The sequence below is a fragment of the Odocoileus virginianus genome, chromosome 6, assembly GCF_023699985.2.
Source record: "Odocoileus virginianus isolate 20LAN1187 ecotype Illinois chromosome 6, Ovbor_1.2, whole genome shotgun sequence".
Lineage (NCBI taxonomy): Eukaryota > Metazoa > Chordata > Mammalia > Artiodactyla > Cervidae > Odocoileus > Odocoileus virginianus.
This window is the reverse complement of record NC_069679.1, coordinates 6,028,431-6,044,677: the sequence shown is the minus strand read 5'-3', so window position 1 is coordinate 6,044,677 and position 16,247 is coordinate 6,028,431. Positions and strand designations below refer to the sequence as shown.

The 16,247-nt window shown below is 35.9% G+C and overlaps 1 protein-coding gene across 8 annotated transcripts in view; it reads left to right on the top strand.

The window, feature by feature from the left end:
- DENND4A (DENN domain containing 4A) overlaps positions 1 to 16,247 on the top strand; it is a 112,995-nt gene that overhangs the window by 93,506 nt on the left and 3,242 nt on the right. For 4 of the 8 annotated variants that reach the window (XM_020876843.2, XM_020876846.2, XM_020876842.2 and 1 more), the window contains 10 exons: positions 977 to 1,163; positions 5,133 to 5,227; positions 6,705 to 6,880; positions 6,957 to 7,124; positions 8,451 to 8,649; positions 8,882 to 9,136; positions 10,060 to 10,177; positions 10,297 to 10,323; positions 10,770 to 10,932; positions 11,090 to 11,154. In XM_020876843.2, the coding sequence (XP_020732502.2) occupies positions 977 to 1,163; positions 5,133 to 5,227; positions 6,705 to 6,880; positions 6,957 to 7,124; positions 8,451 to 8,649; positions 8,882 to 9,136; positions 10,060 to 10,177; positions 10,297 to 10,323; positions 10,770 to 10,932; positions 11,090 to 11,154 (1,453 nt within the window). The remainder of the gene's footprint in view (positions 1 to 976; positions 1,164 to 5,132; positions 5,228 to 6,704; positions 6,881 to 6,956; positions 7,125 to 8,450; positions 8,650 to 8,881; positions 9,137 to 10,059; positions 10,178 to 10,296; positions 10,324 to 10,769; positions 10,933 to 11,089; positions 11,155 to 16,247) is intronic. The other 4 variants (XM_020876850.2, XM_020876849.2, XM_020876847.2 and 1 more) reach the window with 3 other exon arrangements.

Genomic DNA, 16,247 nt, shown 5'->3' with positions numbered 1-16,247 from the left:
AAAAATAAAATTAAACAAGCAAAAAAGTTGGGTGAAAATTTTATTTCCACTGTGGTAACATAAGGCCACTAAAACCCATCTCTCCACTTAAACTAAAAACTCCAGACAAAATACAAAAAAGCGATTATCTAAGGATTCTGAAAAATAAAAGCAGCAGATCATGAAGAAAATTTCCCATTTTCTTTCTTATGCATCTTTGCCCCAAGAGCAGGTCCCAGTCACAGTGTGGCCTGGCATCCTGGCAGCTAAAACTTCGGGAGAGTCCTCATTCCTGGAGAGAGGAACCAGGGAAGGGGGTCTCTGGGTAGGAGAGCATGAAGGGAAGTTGTGAAAGAAGGATTCCTGATTCTGTCTATAGCCCACACAAGTATCCATCTCACCCTTGAGCTTACACATACATGGCATAGATGCAGACCAGCATGGAGGACAAGGCTTAGAGAATTAAACTGAGTATTAAATCACCACCTACAAAAATCAAAACACAAATTACAAGCTGAACATAACTCAGTTGAGTGCCTGCTAAAACAAATAGCACAACATTCTCCAAGAGATTATAACAGTACCCAGACTACACACTAACTTTCACGGGATCCAGGAATAATAACCTGTATTGCTATAGAAAAGAATAAAATGTGAACAAATAAAGTTAAAAGAGAATAAAATGTAATTTTCTAGTGGTATCATCCTGGACTGGGATTTGCAGGGAAGAAAATTAACAATAAACAAAGGCTTAAAGTTAGCAGTTATGTAACAGGTGTCTGCTTTGATCTAAGAAATGCTGCCATAAAAATTGATCTCCAGCTCATGTTTGTCCAAATTAGGATGCCCTTGTAAAATGCTGGGGTTTTTTTTCCCCTAGAAGTTATAATGTTGATTAATTGATCATCTGAGTAATTAGGCATTTCCTCTGCCTTAGAAGTGACCTTTTAAATAACTTTAAATATGAAGGAAATTAAGCTTATAATTATGTCCTTAGGATCAAAGTTCTGACCGTACCAGTCTTTCTTCAGTGGGAGCCCAGGATTCTGAATCTACCTCTTTAACAGATGAAGATGTCTGCCATGAGTTGGAAGGAGCCACTTCTCAGGAGAGCAGCGCCACTTCAGGGACTAAGGGGGTTGATTTCAGCAGAACAAGCCTGGAAAGTTCTGCCTCCTTAGAAGGTTTGTCCAGACATTTCTGTCATGCTGCATTTGATATGTGGTACCTTTACTTTTTCTCCTTATATTTTAATTTTGTAAATGATTTGCATGGCTCAAAGCAATAGAGAACCAAGGCACTTTTCAGAGAACTCTAGCTTCTATCCTCATCCTTCAGCTTTTCTCCTTATCCCTAGAGGTAGCCATTTTTGTTCATTTTTGATTGATCCTTTCATTGTTGCTTTTTAAAAATATATGTATACTTTTAAAAGCATGTGTGTTGTGTTTGTGTGTTCTTAATACCTCCTTGTCTTCTTACTCAAAAGGTAACATAACTGTTAAACAATTAACTGTTACTTACTTTTTTCACTTAACACCATATTCTGAAGAACATTTCATATCATCACATAGCATTGTTCCTCTTTCATTTTTAAGGTTGCACTGTTCATCGTATGTGACTGTATCAGTTTATTTTAACCACTTCCCTGTTGATGGACTTTAAATTCTCAGTCTTTAACTGTTATGAATAATGCTATGATGCACATATGCCATATTATATTTTTGCCAGGGTAGCTTTAGAAGATCTTCCAAGTTCTTCCTTGAAGTGATATTGCCAAGCTCCTTCCTCAGGGGTATACAATTTGGTATTCCCACAGGTAGTGTAGACAAATACCCATTTCCCAGCAGCCTTGTGAAGAAAATTTGTTAGCACACTTTTGGATTTTTGCCATCTGATAGGTGAAGAGTGTGTTTCAATTAATTTTCATTTATATTTTATAAATTGCATATCTATTTGTACATTCAGGGACTATTTGTATTTCATAAATTGCATATCTATTTGTACATTCAGGGACTATTTGTATTTCTTTTTCTGTGAACTGTCTTTTGTCTACATTTCACTTTGACTTGTTCATCCCCCCACCACCTTTTTTTTTTTTTTTAAGTTTTAATAGCTCTTTTTTATATTAGGGAATTAATCCTTTTGTCTTTTATATCAGTGGCAGATGCTTTTTCCACATGTGTCAAATTTCGGGGTTTTCTTCCCCCACATAAAAGTTTTAAATTTTGTATCATTAGAGTTATCAGTTTTTGCCCTATTACTTCTGGATTTTGAGTCATTGGGAAAGATTTTCCCTTCCCCTAGGTTCACCACTACTTTCTTCAATACTTCTCTCATTCCCCTTTAACATTTTCTGGGATCAGCATACTTTTTCTATTAAAGGCCATATTGTAAATAGTTTCAGTTTTGTGTGATATATATATATATATATATATATATATATATATATCTAACAGTACTTTTAAACTGTAAAAATCATTCTTGTGGTCATACAAAAATAGATTTGACTCCTGATTTAGATATTTAATCCATTTGAAATTTATCCTGGTATATCATGTGAGGAATGAACACATAATACTTTTTAAATTTGCATATTTACTATTTTTAAAAGCTTTTATTGTGGAATGAGTATTCAAACAATCACAAAAGTAGAAGGAACAGCACAACAAACTCCCATGTATCCTTCATGAAACTTCAACAGTTATCAACAAATGGCCACTGGAGAAGGAAATGGCAACCCACTCCAGTACTCTCGCCTGGAGAATTCCATGGACAGAGGAGCCTGGCAGCCTACAGTCCATGGGATCTCAGGGTTGAACACGACTGTGGGACTAACTTTCACTTTCAGTCATTAATACAACATTGCATTTCAACTACTTCAATAAAAATTAATTTTAAAAAATGGCCAATCTTGTTTTATCTTATCCCCTCTGTCTTCTGCTGCCAACATTTTTTCTTGCCCCACTGAACTATTTTAAAGTAAATCCCAAACAGTATATAATTTTATTAATAAATACTGCAGCGTGTCTTTCTAAAACCTAAGGACTTTAATGTTATATCTTTTTTAACTTTTTTATTAAAGTTACTTCATTTAAGAAATTTATTATTTACTCTGTTATACATGTACTATGTGCGTTTTTATGTATGTAAATATTTTCCATGTCACAAATTGAGAACAACTGAATAACCAGTATCAGGTTAAGATAACAGTTCAATAACAGCATCCAGATCCCCCTCTCATGCCCACATCTACTCACCACTCCCTACACAGGTGAACATTATCTTAACACTGTAGTCAGCCATTTTTTAACATTTGTATGGACTCATACAGTATGTAAGTGAAAGTGAAAGTTGCTCAGTCCTGTCCGACTCTTTGCAACCCCATGGATTATATACAGTCCATGGAATTCTCCAGGCCAGAATCCTGGAGCGGGTAGCCTTTCCCTTCTCCGGGTGGTCTTTCCAACCCAGGATTGAACCCAGGTCTCCCACGTGGCAGGCAGATTCTTTACCAGCTGAGCCACAAGGGACTCCCTTTAGACCTTAGGGGATAGCTCAGTTAGTAAAGAATCTGCCCACCATGTGGGAGACTTGGGTTCAATCCTGGGTTGGAAAGATCCCCTGGAGAAGGGAAAGGCTACCCACTCCAGTATTCTGGCCTGGAGAATTCCATGGATTGTATAGTCTATGAGATTGCAGAGTCGGACACGACTGAGCAACTTTCAGTTTTCACAGTATGTATTTTTTGTGAAGCATTCATTTTTTAAAACAAAATTGTAATATCATCATATTTCTTAATGTGTCAATGTTTATTACATAATATATAAAAATATATATAGTTTAAATTTTCTCAACTATCTCATAAAACTTTTTATAGATGGTTTGTTCAAGTTGAGACCCAGACAGGGTCTATTTGTTGCATTTGTTGATGTCTAGTAACTCCCTCTCACCTTCATTCCCTGTATTTTTCCCCCCTTGTCATATAATCAGGTGATTAGCTCCCCCCTCTTATTTTTTTCTATCATACAAGAAGAGTTTATTGAACTAACTAAATAAGATAACCTCACATCCTGATTCACTTTGCTAAAAAGAATACTCTGTGCTGTAGATTGATTAGATACAAAAGGTAGACTGCCAGTATAAATGATTTAGTCAAGACTAATAGCAATTTTGAACTAGCTTTAGCAGAGGGAGGCTGATTACAGGTTATTGGAAGACCATCAGGAAAGAACTGCAGATACCACCATTTCTAAGCATCTAGGATGATACGAGGCTTCGGCGCTCTCTCTCTCTGCATCTCTGTGAGGCAGGGGCTTGGGCTCACGGAAGGTCTAGGGCTTTTTTTCCTCTTGTGATTTATTTGCTGAAGCAGTTGGATCATTAGTCTGGATTATGCTGATTGCATCCCCATGGTGGTATTTCATGTTCTCCTGTCCTCTCTCTTTCTTGGAAATACTAGTTTATACCATTACTTTGTTTTAATACCTTTATATTTATAAAAATACCAGTGTTCATTCATAAAATGTAGTAACTAGAGAGAAAAAAGTATAGAAGTATAGATTACCTCCAGTTTTCCTAACTAGATATAGCCACTGTCAGCAATCGACTTGACCACAGAACTATTCTCACTTTTTGTTGCTGTCATTTTAATACCTACTTATATCTCTTTGCTCTTAAGAGTATACTTGGAAGCTCTTCCCTAGTCCTTAAGAGCGATATTACACTTACAGATTTTAAAGAGTCTTACTAGGCAGAAAGTTAGCCAGTAATTCTTTTCATGATCTGAAGTAAGATCAGCTGTTTTATACTTTTTAAACTTTAGAGCTAAACACATATTCTTATATCTTAATCATGTAACAATAGAAACAGCAAAATAGTAATTACAAACAATTGGTATGCTTCCTAGCCTGTACATGCAGTGTGCTTAATAAGTGAGTAATGAAAATAAGTGAGTGATGAATTAAAATACATTTCCTTAGGTGTATACGCAAAAACAAATGCACACTTGAAAAACATTTTTCATTATTTATGTGTTTTTTCTTAAATTTTAAATAGGACAGTTTGACATTTTACCGGAGAATTTGAGAGACAGATTCTCACATCCTTTCTTATTAATTTTAATATTTTGCTGTTTGTTTTTTAATAATGAACAGGATCCTTATCCAAGTTTGCCTTACCTGGGAAATCAGAGGTGGCATCTTCCTGCAACACGAGTAATACAAATATCTTCCAGAACTATGCAATGGAGGTACAATTTTAATCAAAAGAATATCTTAATGTGCTACTTAGTAAAATTTCTTAAATATTGATAGTCTCTGGTAGAGTGATAAAATTAAATATATGGCATCTGAAAATTTCAGAATGTATATTACAGGTGAATAAACTTAAAATGTCTATGACTTTTTCTGTTTAGAAAAGTTCCATACTTCCCTTGATAGCACTTTTATTTTCAGCATTTATATTTGACCCTTGTTTTATGTATGTCCTCTTTCAATAGTTATTTTGGTTCTTAAACACTTTTAACTAGTTTCACTGTGTAGGCACACTTTTTGGATGAGGATACTGGCAGTGGTTTTGGCATTTGTGTCCACTTTTTCCATCATGTTTTTCATTCTTTGTATCAGTCTAATATAGATATCTGCTGGATATGCTGCTATATCCTGTTTTCTTACAGTGAAAAGGTTTTACTTTTACACTTTAAAAGTTTCTCCTAATTTTTCTGCAAAAACTGCTTCCAAATACATTTGTGACTGTTGCTATTTCACACTAATTTGCATAAATTTGGAAAGTAAATTTGCATGCAGTTGGAAATAAATGATGAACACCAGTGTTGCAATTTACAGTTTCTGATGGCTTCAGGAATTCTATATTTTGTTAATGTAATGACAACAGTATTTGCATTTCTCTCTAGCAATGCTTCTTAAACTGTCTGTAGTGAAAGACCAGGGGTTTTTTGGTTGTTGCTGTTTTTAATTTCCAATCTGTCATGGCTGATACTCTTGTAAAATCTGTTGATCACCAACTTAGCTGTTGCAGAAATGACCAGTTACTTTAAAGGTCCCCAGATCCTCTTCTCCTTTCTTTACTTAGCTCATCACAAACCAGTAAGAGTTTGTAGACCACCTCTTCTCTGCTGACCACACTTTGAGTAGCACAGATCTGTAACATGGAATTACCAGTACCTATTTTGTGTATTAACAAACGAATGCTTGGGTTTAGTTTTCCATTAATAAAATTGTGTGTGTGTGCTGTGCTGTTTGCAGTTCTGTCCCAGCTGTTTGCAGCCCTACAGACTGTAGCCAGACTCCTCAGTCCATGGGGCTCTCCAGGCAAGAACACTGAAGTGGGCTGCCACGCCCTCCTCCAGGGGATGGTCCCAAACCAGGGATCGAACCCCCATCTCTTATGTCTCCTAAAATTGGCAGGCGGGTTCTTTACCACTAGTACCACTTGGGAAGCCCAATAAAATCATGGCATATTTTATAGTACATAATTATAGTGGTAAAAATGCTCACTGAAATGCAAGTTTTCCTTCCAGGCAAAAATTTTGGAATAGACTTAGCTGAAATAAAGATGAGTGTATTATATAATGTACTGATAATAATCCATTTTTTTGTTTGTAACTTCTAAATCATTCTGAATTTTAGTTTTCCAATAGATTTATTAATTGAAATAATTTTGTGCACTCACTAGCTTACTTTATAAAGTGCTTTTTTCTCCCATAGGTCCTTATCTCAAGCTGCTCTCGGTGTAAAACCTGTGATTGTCTGGTCCACGATGAGGAAATCATGGCTGGCTGGACAGCAGATGACTCAAATCTCAATACTACCTGCCCGTTTTGTGGCAATCTTTTCTTGCCCTTTCTGAATATAGAGATAAGAGATTTAAGACGACCTGGAAAGTAATGATTCATGTTTTTGTTTTTTTTCTTTGTGTTTAAGGATCATGTTTCCTAGACTGTCTCTTTTCTCAAAAAGCTCCTTTCTTTCACATTACAGATACTTTTTGAAGTCAAGCCCATCTACAGAAAATATACATTTTCCATCCTCCTTTTCAAGTCAGACAAGGCAGTCTTGCATCTCAACATCAACCTCTGGTCTTGACACATCTCTTCTCTCTGTTCAAGGGAGTTTTGATCTGAATAGGTAATTATGATTATGTGGAACTATATGTTAACAACATATACATTTCCATTTATGACAGAAAAATTAGCTGACCATTTTAAGATTTAAATCCCTATGTATAATAGATTTATTATCGTAAATTCTTATTCCTAATTAAAATAATATTGAAATTCTCTAATAATCTAAATGTTTCAACAGTTAATAGTTCATGCTTTATGGGCTTCCCTGGTGGCCCAGTGGTTAAGAATCTGCCTACCAATGCAAGGGACACGGGTTTGATCCCTGATCTGGAAAGATCCCACATGCCGCAGGGCAGCTAAGCCCGTGCACTACAACCACTGAGCCCGCAGTCTAGAGCCCACACTCGACAACGAGAGAAGCCACCGCAACGAGAAGCCTGCGCACCGCAACTAGAGTCGTCCCCACTCACCACAGCGAGAGAAAGCCCACGCACAGCAACAGAGAGCCAGTGTAGCCTTAAATAAATACATAACTTAAAAACAGTTTATACTTCAAGAATCCCCAAAGTTTAAGCTGTGTAATTCACGTATGATAATGTTTACTATTATTTTAAAGGTAAAAATTATGTAGAACACTTGAAGTTTATAATGAACATCTTTCTCTTATCTCCCTTTTGAGGAATTAAGTCAGTACTAACATATTTACTTTGTAGTATTTAATTTTCTATTTAGGAATATTTAATAATCTAAGAAAACATTTGGAGCTGTTAGATGAACTGTAAAATCAAACTAAGAATTATACAGTAAGCCTAATACAAGTAAATCTGTGCTTAGAACAAAGGCTACTATCATCTCCATTTTGGAGAAGTGCCAAATGCAATAAATAGAGCTGGACAGAAGTCACATTGGTAACTGCACGTGCAGAAGAAAATGCATACATGGTACTGGCAGGCTAGCGTGACCTGCTAGCCTGCTTTGATCCTGATTGCTTAGACTACAAAGCTGCAAGTCTGGGTGTGTGCATTCTTTCATCACAGGTCTTCTGTAGCCCTTTCTTTGACTGTCTCCCACTAGTTCTGACTCCTGAGGAATAGGTGCCTGTTGTTTCTGCTTTGTTTCCCTGGGCCTACTGTGGTTTCTCGGTATAAGTTGTCCACTAAATGTTTTGAACAAATGAATGACTTATATTTAAAGGTTACTGATAAAAAGGAAATTTAACATGACTAGGCTACTTTAAGCTGTATCCTTTCTCCCAAGCCAAAGCCACCTTACATCTTTCCTTTGTTTTACTTTGTTACGTGCAGCTCTGAATCTAAAGAGAACATGGTCAGATGAAATAAAACAAATCTAGAGAATGATATTTTTTTTTCCTTTTTTAATGTCCAAGCAAATCTAAGCTGCTGGAAAATACATGTGCCCGAAGTATTCAGATCCCTGCTGACAGATCAAAAGCAGCTATGTCAAAATGTCCGATATTTCCAATGGCCAGGAGTGTTAGCACTTACAGCACCTTGGATAAGGAAGACATTGGAGGGCAGAAGCTCATTCCCACAGGCAGCCTGCCAACTACTTTACAAGGCGCTGCAGTATGTATTTTGGTGTTTTTTACAGTTTGGATATTGATGATTTGCATTTGATTTTGTTCCCCTTGTGCTAAACAGCCTCATAAGCTTCAATTTTATTATTATTAAGAAGGCTATCTTGTTATATTATACAATTACATTTCTAATTATGTAGAAGTCATTGACAGGCATATAAAAAAATTATTTAGTATCATCATCTGGTATTTGCTGTTTACAGTTTTTATTTACTCAACAGGATTCTTTAGGATTAGAATGGCACCTCCCAAGTCCAGATCCTATCACTGTTCCATATCTTAGTCCATTAGTGGTATGGAAGGAACTTGAAAGCTTATTGGAAAATGAAGGTGATCGTGCAATAACAGTGGCAGACTTTGTGGACCATCATCCAATTGTTTTTTGGAACCTGGTGTGGTATTTTAGACGTCTTGACTTACCCAGTAATTTACCTGGATTGATTCTTTCTTCTGAGCATTGTAACAAGTATTCAAAGGTACGAGAGTAAGAATTATCTAAAATTCAGTGCTACTGTCATCACTGTAATGTTCGCATATTCCTAATGACAAGAAAGTAATTTTATGCTAAATATTTTTAATAACCATCCAAATGAATAAAATTGTTGTAAATAATTTTTCTTCTTTCCGTTCAGCAGTAAGACAGTCATGTTTTTTGGACTTCTTATAAAAGTTTACACAAAATGGGCTTGGCTTTTTGTTATAGCCTCAAGAATAAACTGTAAATGACTCTTGTAAGATGACTTTGTGAGTTGGCCCCACTTATGCCTCATACCTCCTTCAAGAACAAGCCTAAGCACTTTAGGAGGACGTCTGTAATTCACATTGCAGTCATGTGCTAGCTACCATTCTCTTCATTCCTCTACTCTAGATTTTCATTCGACATTTAGGTAGTTTGTTGTATGTTCACTTGCATTTTTTTTTTTCTCTTTCATTATGCTCTCACTGCCACTGAATGGCAAGCTGTCCAAGTTTAGGAGCTTGGTCCTCTCTTCTTGTCCTTCACATCTGTGACTGTGCCTGTGCTTGGATGGTCAGTGAGTGAGTGACTGAGAGGTTAACTCAGTCAGAGTGTCTGTGCTAGGGTCTTGAAATGTTGGAGAATGGGGCTTCTGGATTTATCTTTCTGTGGAGCCTCAGTCGAAAGCTGGTCAAGACTAACTCTTCATGATCTTAGTACTTTGTGAAATCTGCTACTTTAGGGACCACTGACTTCTCACTCAACTCAGGTCATCTCCCCTCAGTAGGTTATAAAATGTATACAAACCAATGGTTTTTCTGTCCCTTTCTCTTTTGCACACATACATCCTAAAAAATATTTTTAAGGATCTTTATAAAATATTTACAAAACATTATCATGTAAGAATCATTAATGAGCATTTTTTTTTATTCTTCAACACAGATTCCTCGCCACTGTATGTCTGAAGACAGTAAATATGTTTTAATACAGATGTTGTGGGACAATATGAAATTACACCAGGATCCAGGACAGCCCTTGTACATCCTGTGGAATGCGCATAGTAAGTGCTGTCATAGAATGCCCATTTCCTTCATATAAGAGTGCTCTCTACTTGCTTTAAATAGCCTAAACTAATGTGTAACTGACTTTTATTTTATTATACTACTTTTTGTCTTACAGGTCAAAACCGTACTCTTTTGTTTGAGAGTGAGTGTTAAGTTTGATGTTTTTAGTCTTATCTACAATGGAAGTCAAGGGGTTTTTGTTTTTTGAGTGATGCTCTGTATGTGGTGGAGGGGTTATATTTTGTAGAGTTCCATTTTTAGCACATTGCTTGTCCCTATTCTTTTTACCTATTTTTTTTGTTTCCATCCCAGGCTGCTGATTTAAAATTCCTTCCAGGGGCTGTATTATGGAAAATAGTATTTTTAGTTACTTGTGTATTTGAGGCCACAAAAAGCTTATTTCTATCATTATTTGTCTTATTTCTTCCTTTTTTTTTTCTTTCTTCATTCTTAGATTTCAGTTCTTTTATCTATTGCCTTTATTTTTACTGCTTTGTAGCTTTTTAAATAGCTATCAGTTGCTGCTTAATTACATTCTGCTTTATACACAGAACACTTTTGTTCATCTGCTCTTTTGGTCTTTTACAGCCCAAAAGTATCCAATGGTCCATTTATTGCAAAAAGGTGATAATTCATTTAACCAGGAACTATTGAAAAATATGGTAAAAAGCATTAAAATGAATGACGTCTATGGACCAATGAGTCAGATTTTAGACACACTGAGTAAGTGTCCTCACTTTAAAAGACAGAGGTGAGTCATTCTCTCAAGTGACGTATTGTTCCTCTAAACAGATTCATATTGTCTGGTGATGTGTCACAATATCTCATGCTTATATTAACATAAAAAATGTATAGATATATACAGATGTATGAATAGTAATATCTTCTCCATTCCTTTTCTCCCCTAGGAGTTTATATAGAGAAATACTGTTTCTCTCATTGGTGGCACTGGGAAGAGAAAACATTGATATAGGTAATTCAGCATAACTTAAAACATGTAATACTTACATACCATGGTATAGTTTTCAAAATGTTTTCATACTGGTAGTATTAGTTAGTTTAATATGAGATTTTATTAGTATATTAGAAAAGTTTCTCTTTTAATATAAAACACGCTTTGGTATTTTGGTCATGTTGGTAATAACGATGGTAAGTAATGACAGCTAGCATTTTTGAGGGCTTCGTATGCGCCTGACATTGTAGCGGGTGCCCCCCAAGCTTTATCCCATATGACTCTCAGAAGCCATACGGAGCAGGCGCTGTTGCCGTTTCCATATCATCACTGAGGCAGCTGAGGACCCAGGAGGTCAAGTAACTTGAACTTGGGTTTCACAACAATAACAGAGCCATATTTGAACCAAGCAGTATTAATTTCCAGTCCTATGCCTTTAACGATTGTGTCATATCACTAATGGCATTAAGCTTGTTTCAGAAAAGATGTAAGGTAGCCAAGTATGTATTTTAGGAGGTCTCAGATATTTTTGGTTGATCATCTTCTCTTAGTTATTGTGCTTGGATTCTTTAGAGTCAGAGAAACAAACAGAAAATAAAAGGATCGAAAAAGATACTCCATGCAAGTAATACTAACAGGGAGGCTAGAGTGACTATGTTAATATCAGACAAAGTAAAATTTAGAGTCAAGGAAGGACATTTTATAACAATGAAACAATCCACCAAGAATTATTATTTATAAGAAATATATATGCTGTTAACAACAGAGCCCTCAAATACATGAAGTAAAAGCCAGCAGAATTGGAGGGAGAAATAGACATTCAGCCAAAATATTAATAGTTGGATATTTCAGTAATGGGTAGAACAACTAGGCAGTAGATCAGAAGGAAACGGAAGACTCAAACAGCACTGTAAACCATCCAGACCTAAGAAATATCTACAGAGCACTCCACCCAACAACAAAATACATACCTTTCTCCACTGCACATGGAATATTGTCCAAGATAAACCAAATTTAAGCCATAAAGTAAGTCTCTCTTAAATACATGTATTTAAAAATACATTTTTTAAAAGTTGGAAATCATACAAGGTATATTCTCTAACCACACTATAAGGAAAAGAGAGATCAATAATAAAAGGAAAATAGGAAATTCACAAGTATATGGAAATTAAACAATACACTCCTAAATAACAAATTGGTCCAAAAAGTCATTAGATAATACTTTTGAGATAAGTGAAAATAAAATACAATATACCAAAACTTTGAGATTCATTAAAAGCAGTTTCTACCTTAAGAAACTAGAAAAAGAAGAGCAAACTAAACCCAAAGCAAGCAGAAAGAAGGAAATAAATATTTATGGAAATAAATAAAATAGAGAAAAAAAGGGGGAAAAATTTTTTTAAATAGAAAAACTGAACTCAAAAGTTTGTTCTTTAAAAAGACCAATAGGGACTTCCCAGACAATCCAGTGGTTAAGACCCCACGCTGCCCAGGCAGGGGGCACAGGTTGAATCACTGGTTGGGGAACTAAGATCCCACATGCTGTACCTCCAAGTGCAGCCAAAAATTTTTTTTTTATTTTAAAAATAAAAGATCAACAAGATTGAAAAATCTTTAAGCTGGACTAAGAAGACTCAAATTACTGAAATCAGGAATAAAAGGGGGGATATTCCTACTGACCTCACAGAAATAAAAAGAATTATAATAAATAGTTATATACCAACAAATTAGATAACCTAAAAGAGACAAGCAAATTCCTAGAAAGAATAAAACTGACTAAAGATTCGAAAATCTTAATAGACCTGTTACAGGTAAATAGATTGGGTTAGTAATCAAAAACCTTCTCCCTCAGGACCAGATTCTACCAAATGTTTAAAGAAGAATTAACACTGTTTGTTATAGACTGCATGTTTGTGTCCCCCTCCCCAAAATTCATATATATATATTGAAGCCCTAATGTCATGGTTTTTGGAAAGTAATTATATCAGGAGGTTGGAGCCTCCAGGATGGGATTAGTATCCTTATAAGAAAAATAAGAGGGAATTTCCTGGCAGTCCAGTGGTTAGGAATCAGCACTTTCACTGCTGCAGCCTGGATTCAACCCTTGGTCGGGGAACTAAGATCCCGCAAGCCAGCCAAAAAGAAGAGAAGAGAACTATCCCTCTCACTCTCAGCAATGTGAGGATATTAGGAGAAGACACCTATCTGCAAACCAGAAAGAGTGCTCTCACCAGACACCGCATCTGCTGGCACCTTGATCTTGGACTTCCTAACCCCCAGAACAGTGAGAAATAATTGTTCATCATTTAAGCCACCCAGTCTATGGTATTCTGTTATAGCAGCCCAAACTAAAACACTAATCCTTCATAAACTCTGACCAAAAAAGTAGAAGAAAAAGAAGTGCTTCCTAACTCATTCTATGCATTAGGCCAAAATCACTGCAGATGGTGACTGCAGCCAAGAAATTAAAAGATGCTTGCTCCTTGGAAGAAAAGCTATGGCCAACATAGACAGCATATTAAAAAGCAGAGACGTTACTTCGCCAACACAGGTCCATCTAGTCAAAACTATGGTTTTTCCACTAGTCATGTATGGATGTGAGGGTTGGACCATGAAGAAAGCTGAGCACCAAAGAATGATGCTTTTGAACTGTGGTGTTGGAGAAGACTCTTGAGAGTCCCTTGGACTGCAAGGAAATCAGGCCTGAATATCTATTGCAAGGACTGATGCTGAAGCTGAAGCTCCAATACTTTGGCCACCTGATGGGAAGAGCTGACTCATTGGAAGAGACCCTGATGCTGAGAAAGATTGAAGGCAGGAGGAGAAGGGGACAACAGAGGATGAGATAGTTGGATAGCATCTCCAACTCGATGGACAGGAGTTTGAGCAAGTTCTGGGAGTTGGTGATGGACAGGGAAGCCTGGCATGCTGCAGTTCACGGGGTCGCAAAGAGTCAGACACGACTGAGCAACTGAACTGAACTGAACCAAGCCCAGACAAAGATGTCACAAGGAAAAACAACTGAAAAGCAATATCCCTTATTAATACAGATACAGAAATTCTCAACAAAATACTAGTAAACAAAATCCAGCAACATATAGAAAGGATCGTATGCCATGACAAAGAGGGATATATCCCAAGGATGCAGTGTTGGTTCAGAATTTTAAAAACTCCATTAATGTAATATATCATATTAATAGAATAAAGACAAAAAACCACATGGTATCTCAGTAGACACAGAAAAAAACATTTGACAGAATTCAGCAAACTAGAAAAACGAGAAAGAGAAGGGAATATCTTCACCCTGATAAAGGACATTTATGAAAAACCCAGAGTTAGCACCATATTCAATGATAAAAAAAACAGTCTTCCCTTTAACATCTGGAACAAGAAAAGGATACCTGCTTCCACACTTCAACACTAGCTGGAACAGCCAGGCAAGAAAAAGAAATAAAAGGCATCCAGATTGGAAATGAAGAAGTTAAACTATGTTTATAGCTAACATGATCTTGTATATAGAAAACCCTAGAGATTCCAAACCAAATCGAAACAGAACAAAACAAAAACCCCAAAGTACTAGAGTTAATAAATAATAAACTTAGCAAGTTTATAGGATATAAGATCAAGAAACAAAAATCTGCTGAATTTCTATAGCAATACAAAACTAAAATTAAGCAGTCCATTTACCGTAGCATCAAAAAGAATAAAATGCTTAGGAAGTTGTGAAAGACTTGTACATGAAAATTACAAACATGTCTCAAAAATCACATATATGAATGGAAACCCACCCCATGTTCATAAATTAGAAGACTAATATTCTTAATATATCAGTACTACTAAAGCAATCTACAGATTTAATACAGTCACCAGTAGTATTTTACAGAAATAGAAAAACCCATCCTAAAATTTATGGAGTCTCAAGGCATCCCAAATAGCCAAAACAGTCTTGAAAAAGAACAAATCTGGAGGATTCACACTAACTGATTCCAAAACTTATGGCAAAGCTACAGTAATCAAAACAGTGGTACCAGGATAAAGACAGATATATAGGCAAATGGGATAGGATAGAGAGCCCATGATTTTTGACAAGAATGCCAAGACTCTTCTGTGGGAAATGAATCTTTTCAATAAATTGTTCTGGGAAAATAGAATACCCACTTACAAAAGAATCAATTTGGACCCTCATACAAAAATTAACTCAAAAAGGATTGAATACCTAAATGTGAGTCCTAAAATAATCAGAAGAAAGCATAGGACAAAAGCTTCATGACATAGATTTGTCAGATTTCTTGGATATGACACCCAAGGCACAGGCAAAAGGTCAGACAAATAGGGCATTGTGAAAACTGAAGATTTCCATGCATCAAAAGTGGTATCAATGGTGCAAAAAGACATCCCATAGAATAAGGGAAAATACCTACAAATAATATATCTGAGAAGAGATTAAGATCAAGAATATGTAAAGAATTCCTAAAACTCAACCACAAAAAAACAAGCCATTGCAACATGGGCAAAGAGCTTGAATAGACATTTATCCAAAGAAGATGTATGGATGGCAAATTAAGTACATGAAAAGATGCTTAACATCACTAATAGGGAAATGCAGATCAAAACTACAATGAGATACCATGTCACACCCTTAGATAGAGTAGCTACTATCAAAAACCCCAGAAAAACAACTGTTTGTAAGAATATGGAAAAATCAGAACACTTGTGCATTGTTAGTTGTGATATAAAATGGTAAAGCTGCTGTCGAAAACAGTATGGCATTTTCCTTAAAAAATTAAATACAGAATTTCTACGTTATCCAACGGTTTCACTTCTGGGTATATACCCTGAAGAACTGAAGGTAGGGTCTCAAGGAGATATTAGTACTCACATGTTTATAGCAGTATTATTCATAATAGCTGAAATGTGGAAGCAACAACCCAAGTATCCATTGAAGGATGAGTGGATAAGCAGAATGGGATCTATACATAGTGAATTATTATTCAGCCTTAAGAAGGAAGGAAGTTGTGACATGCTACAACATGTCAGAAGACATTGAAGACATTATATTAAGTGGAATATGCCAGTCATAAAAACACAAATACTATATGATTCCACTTAAGTAC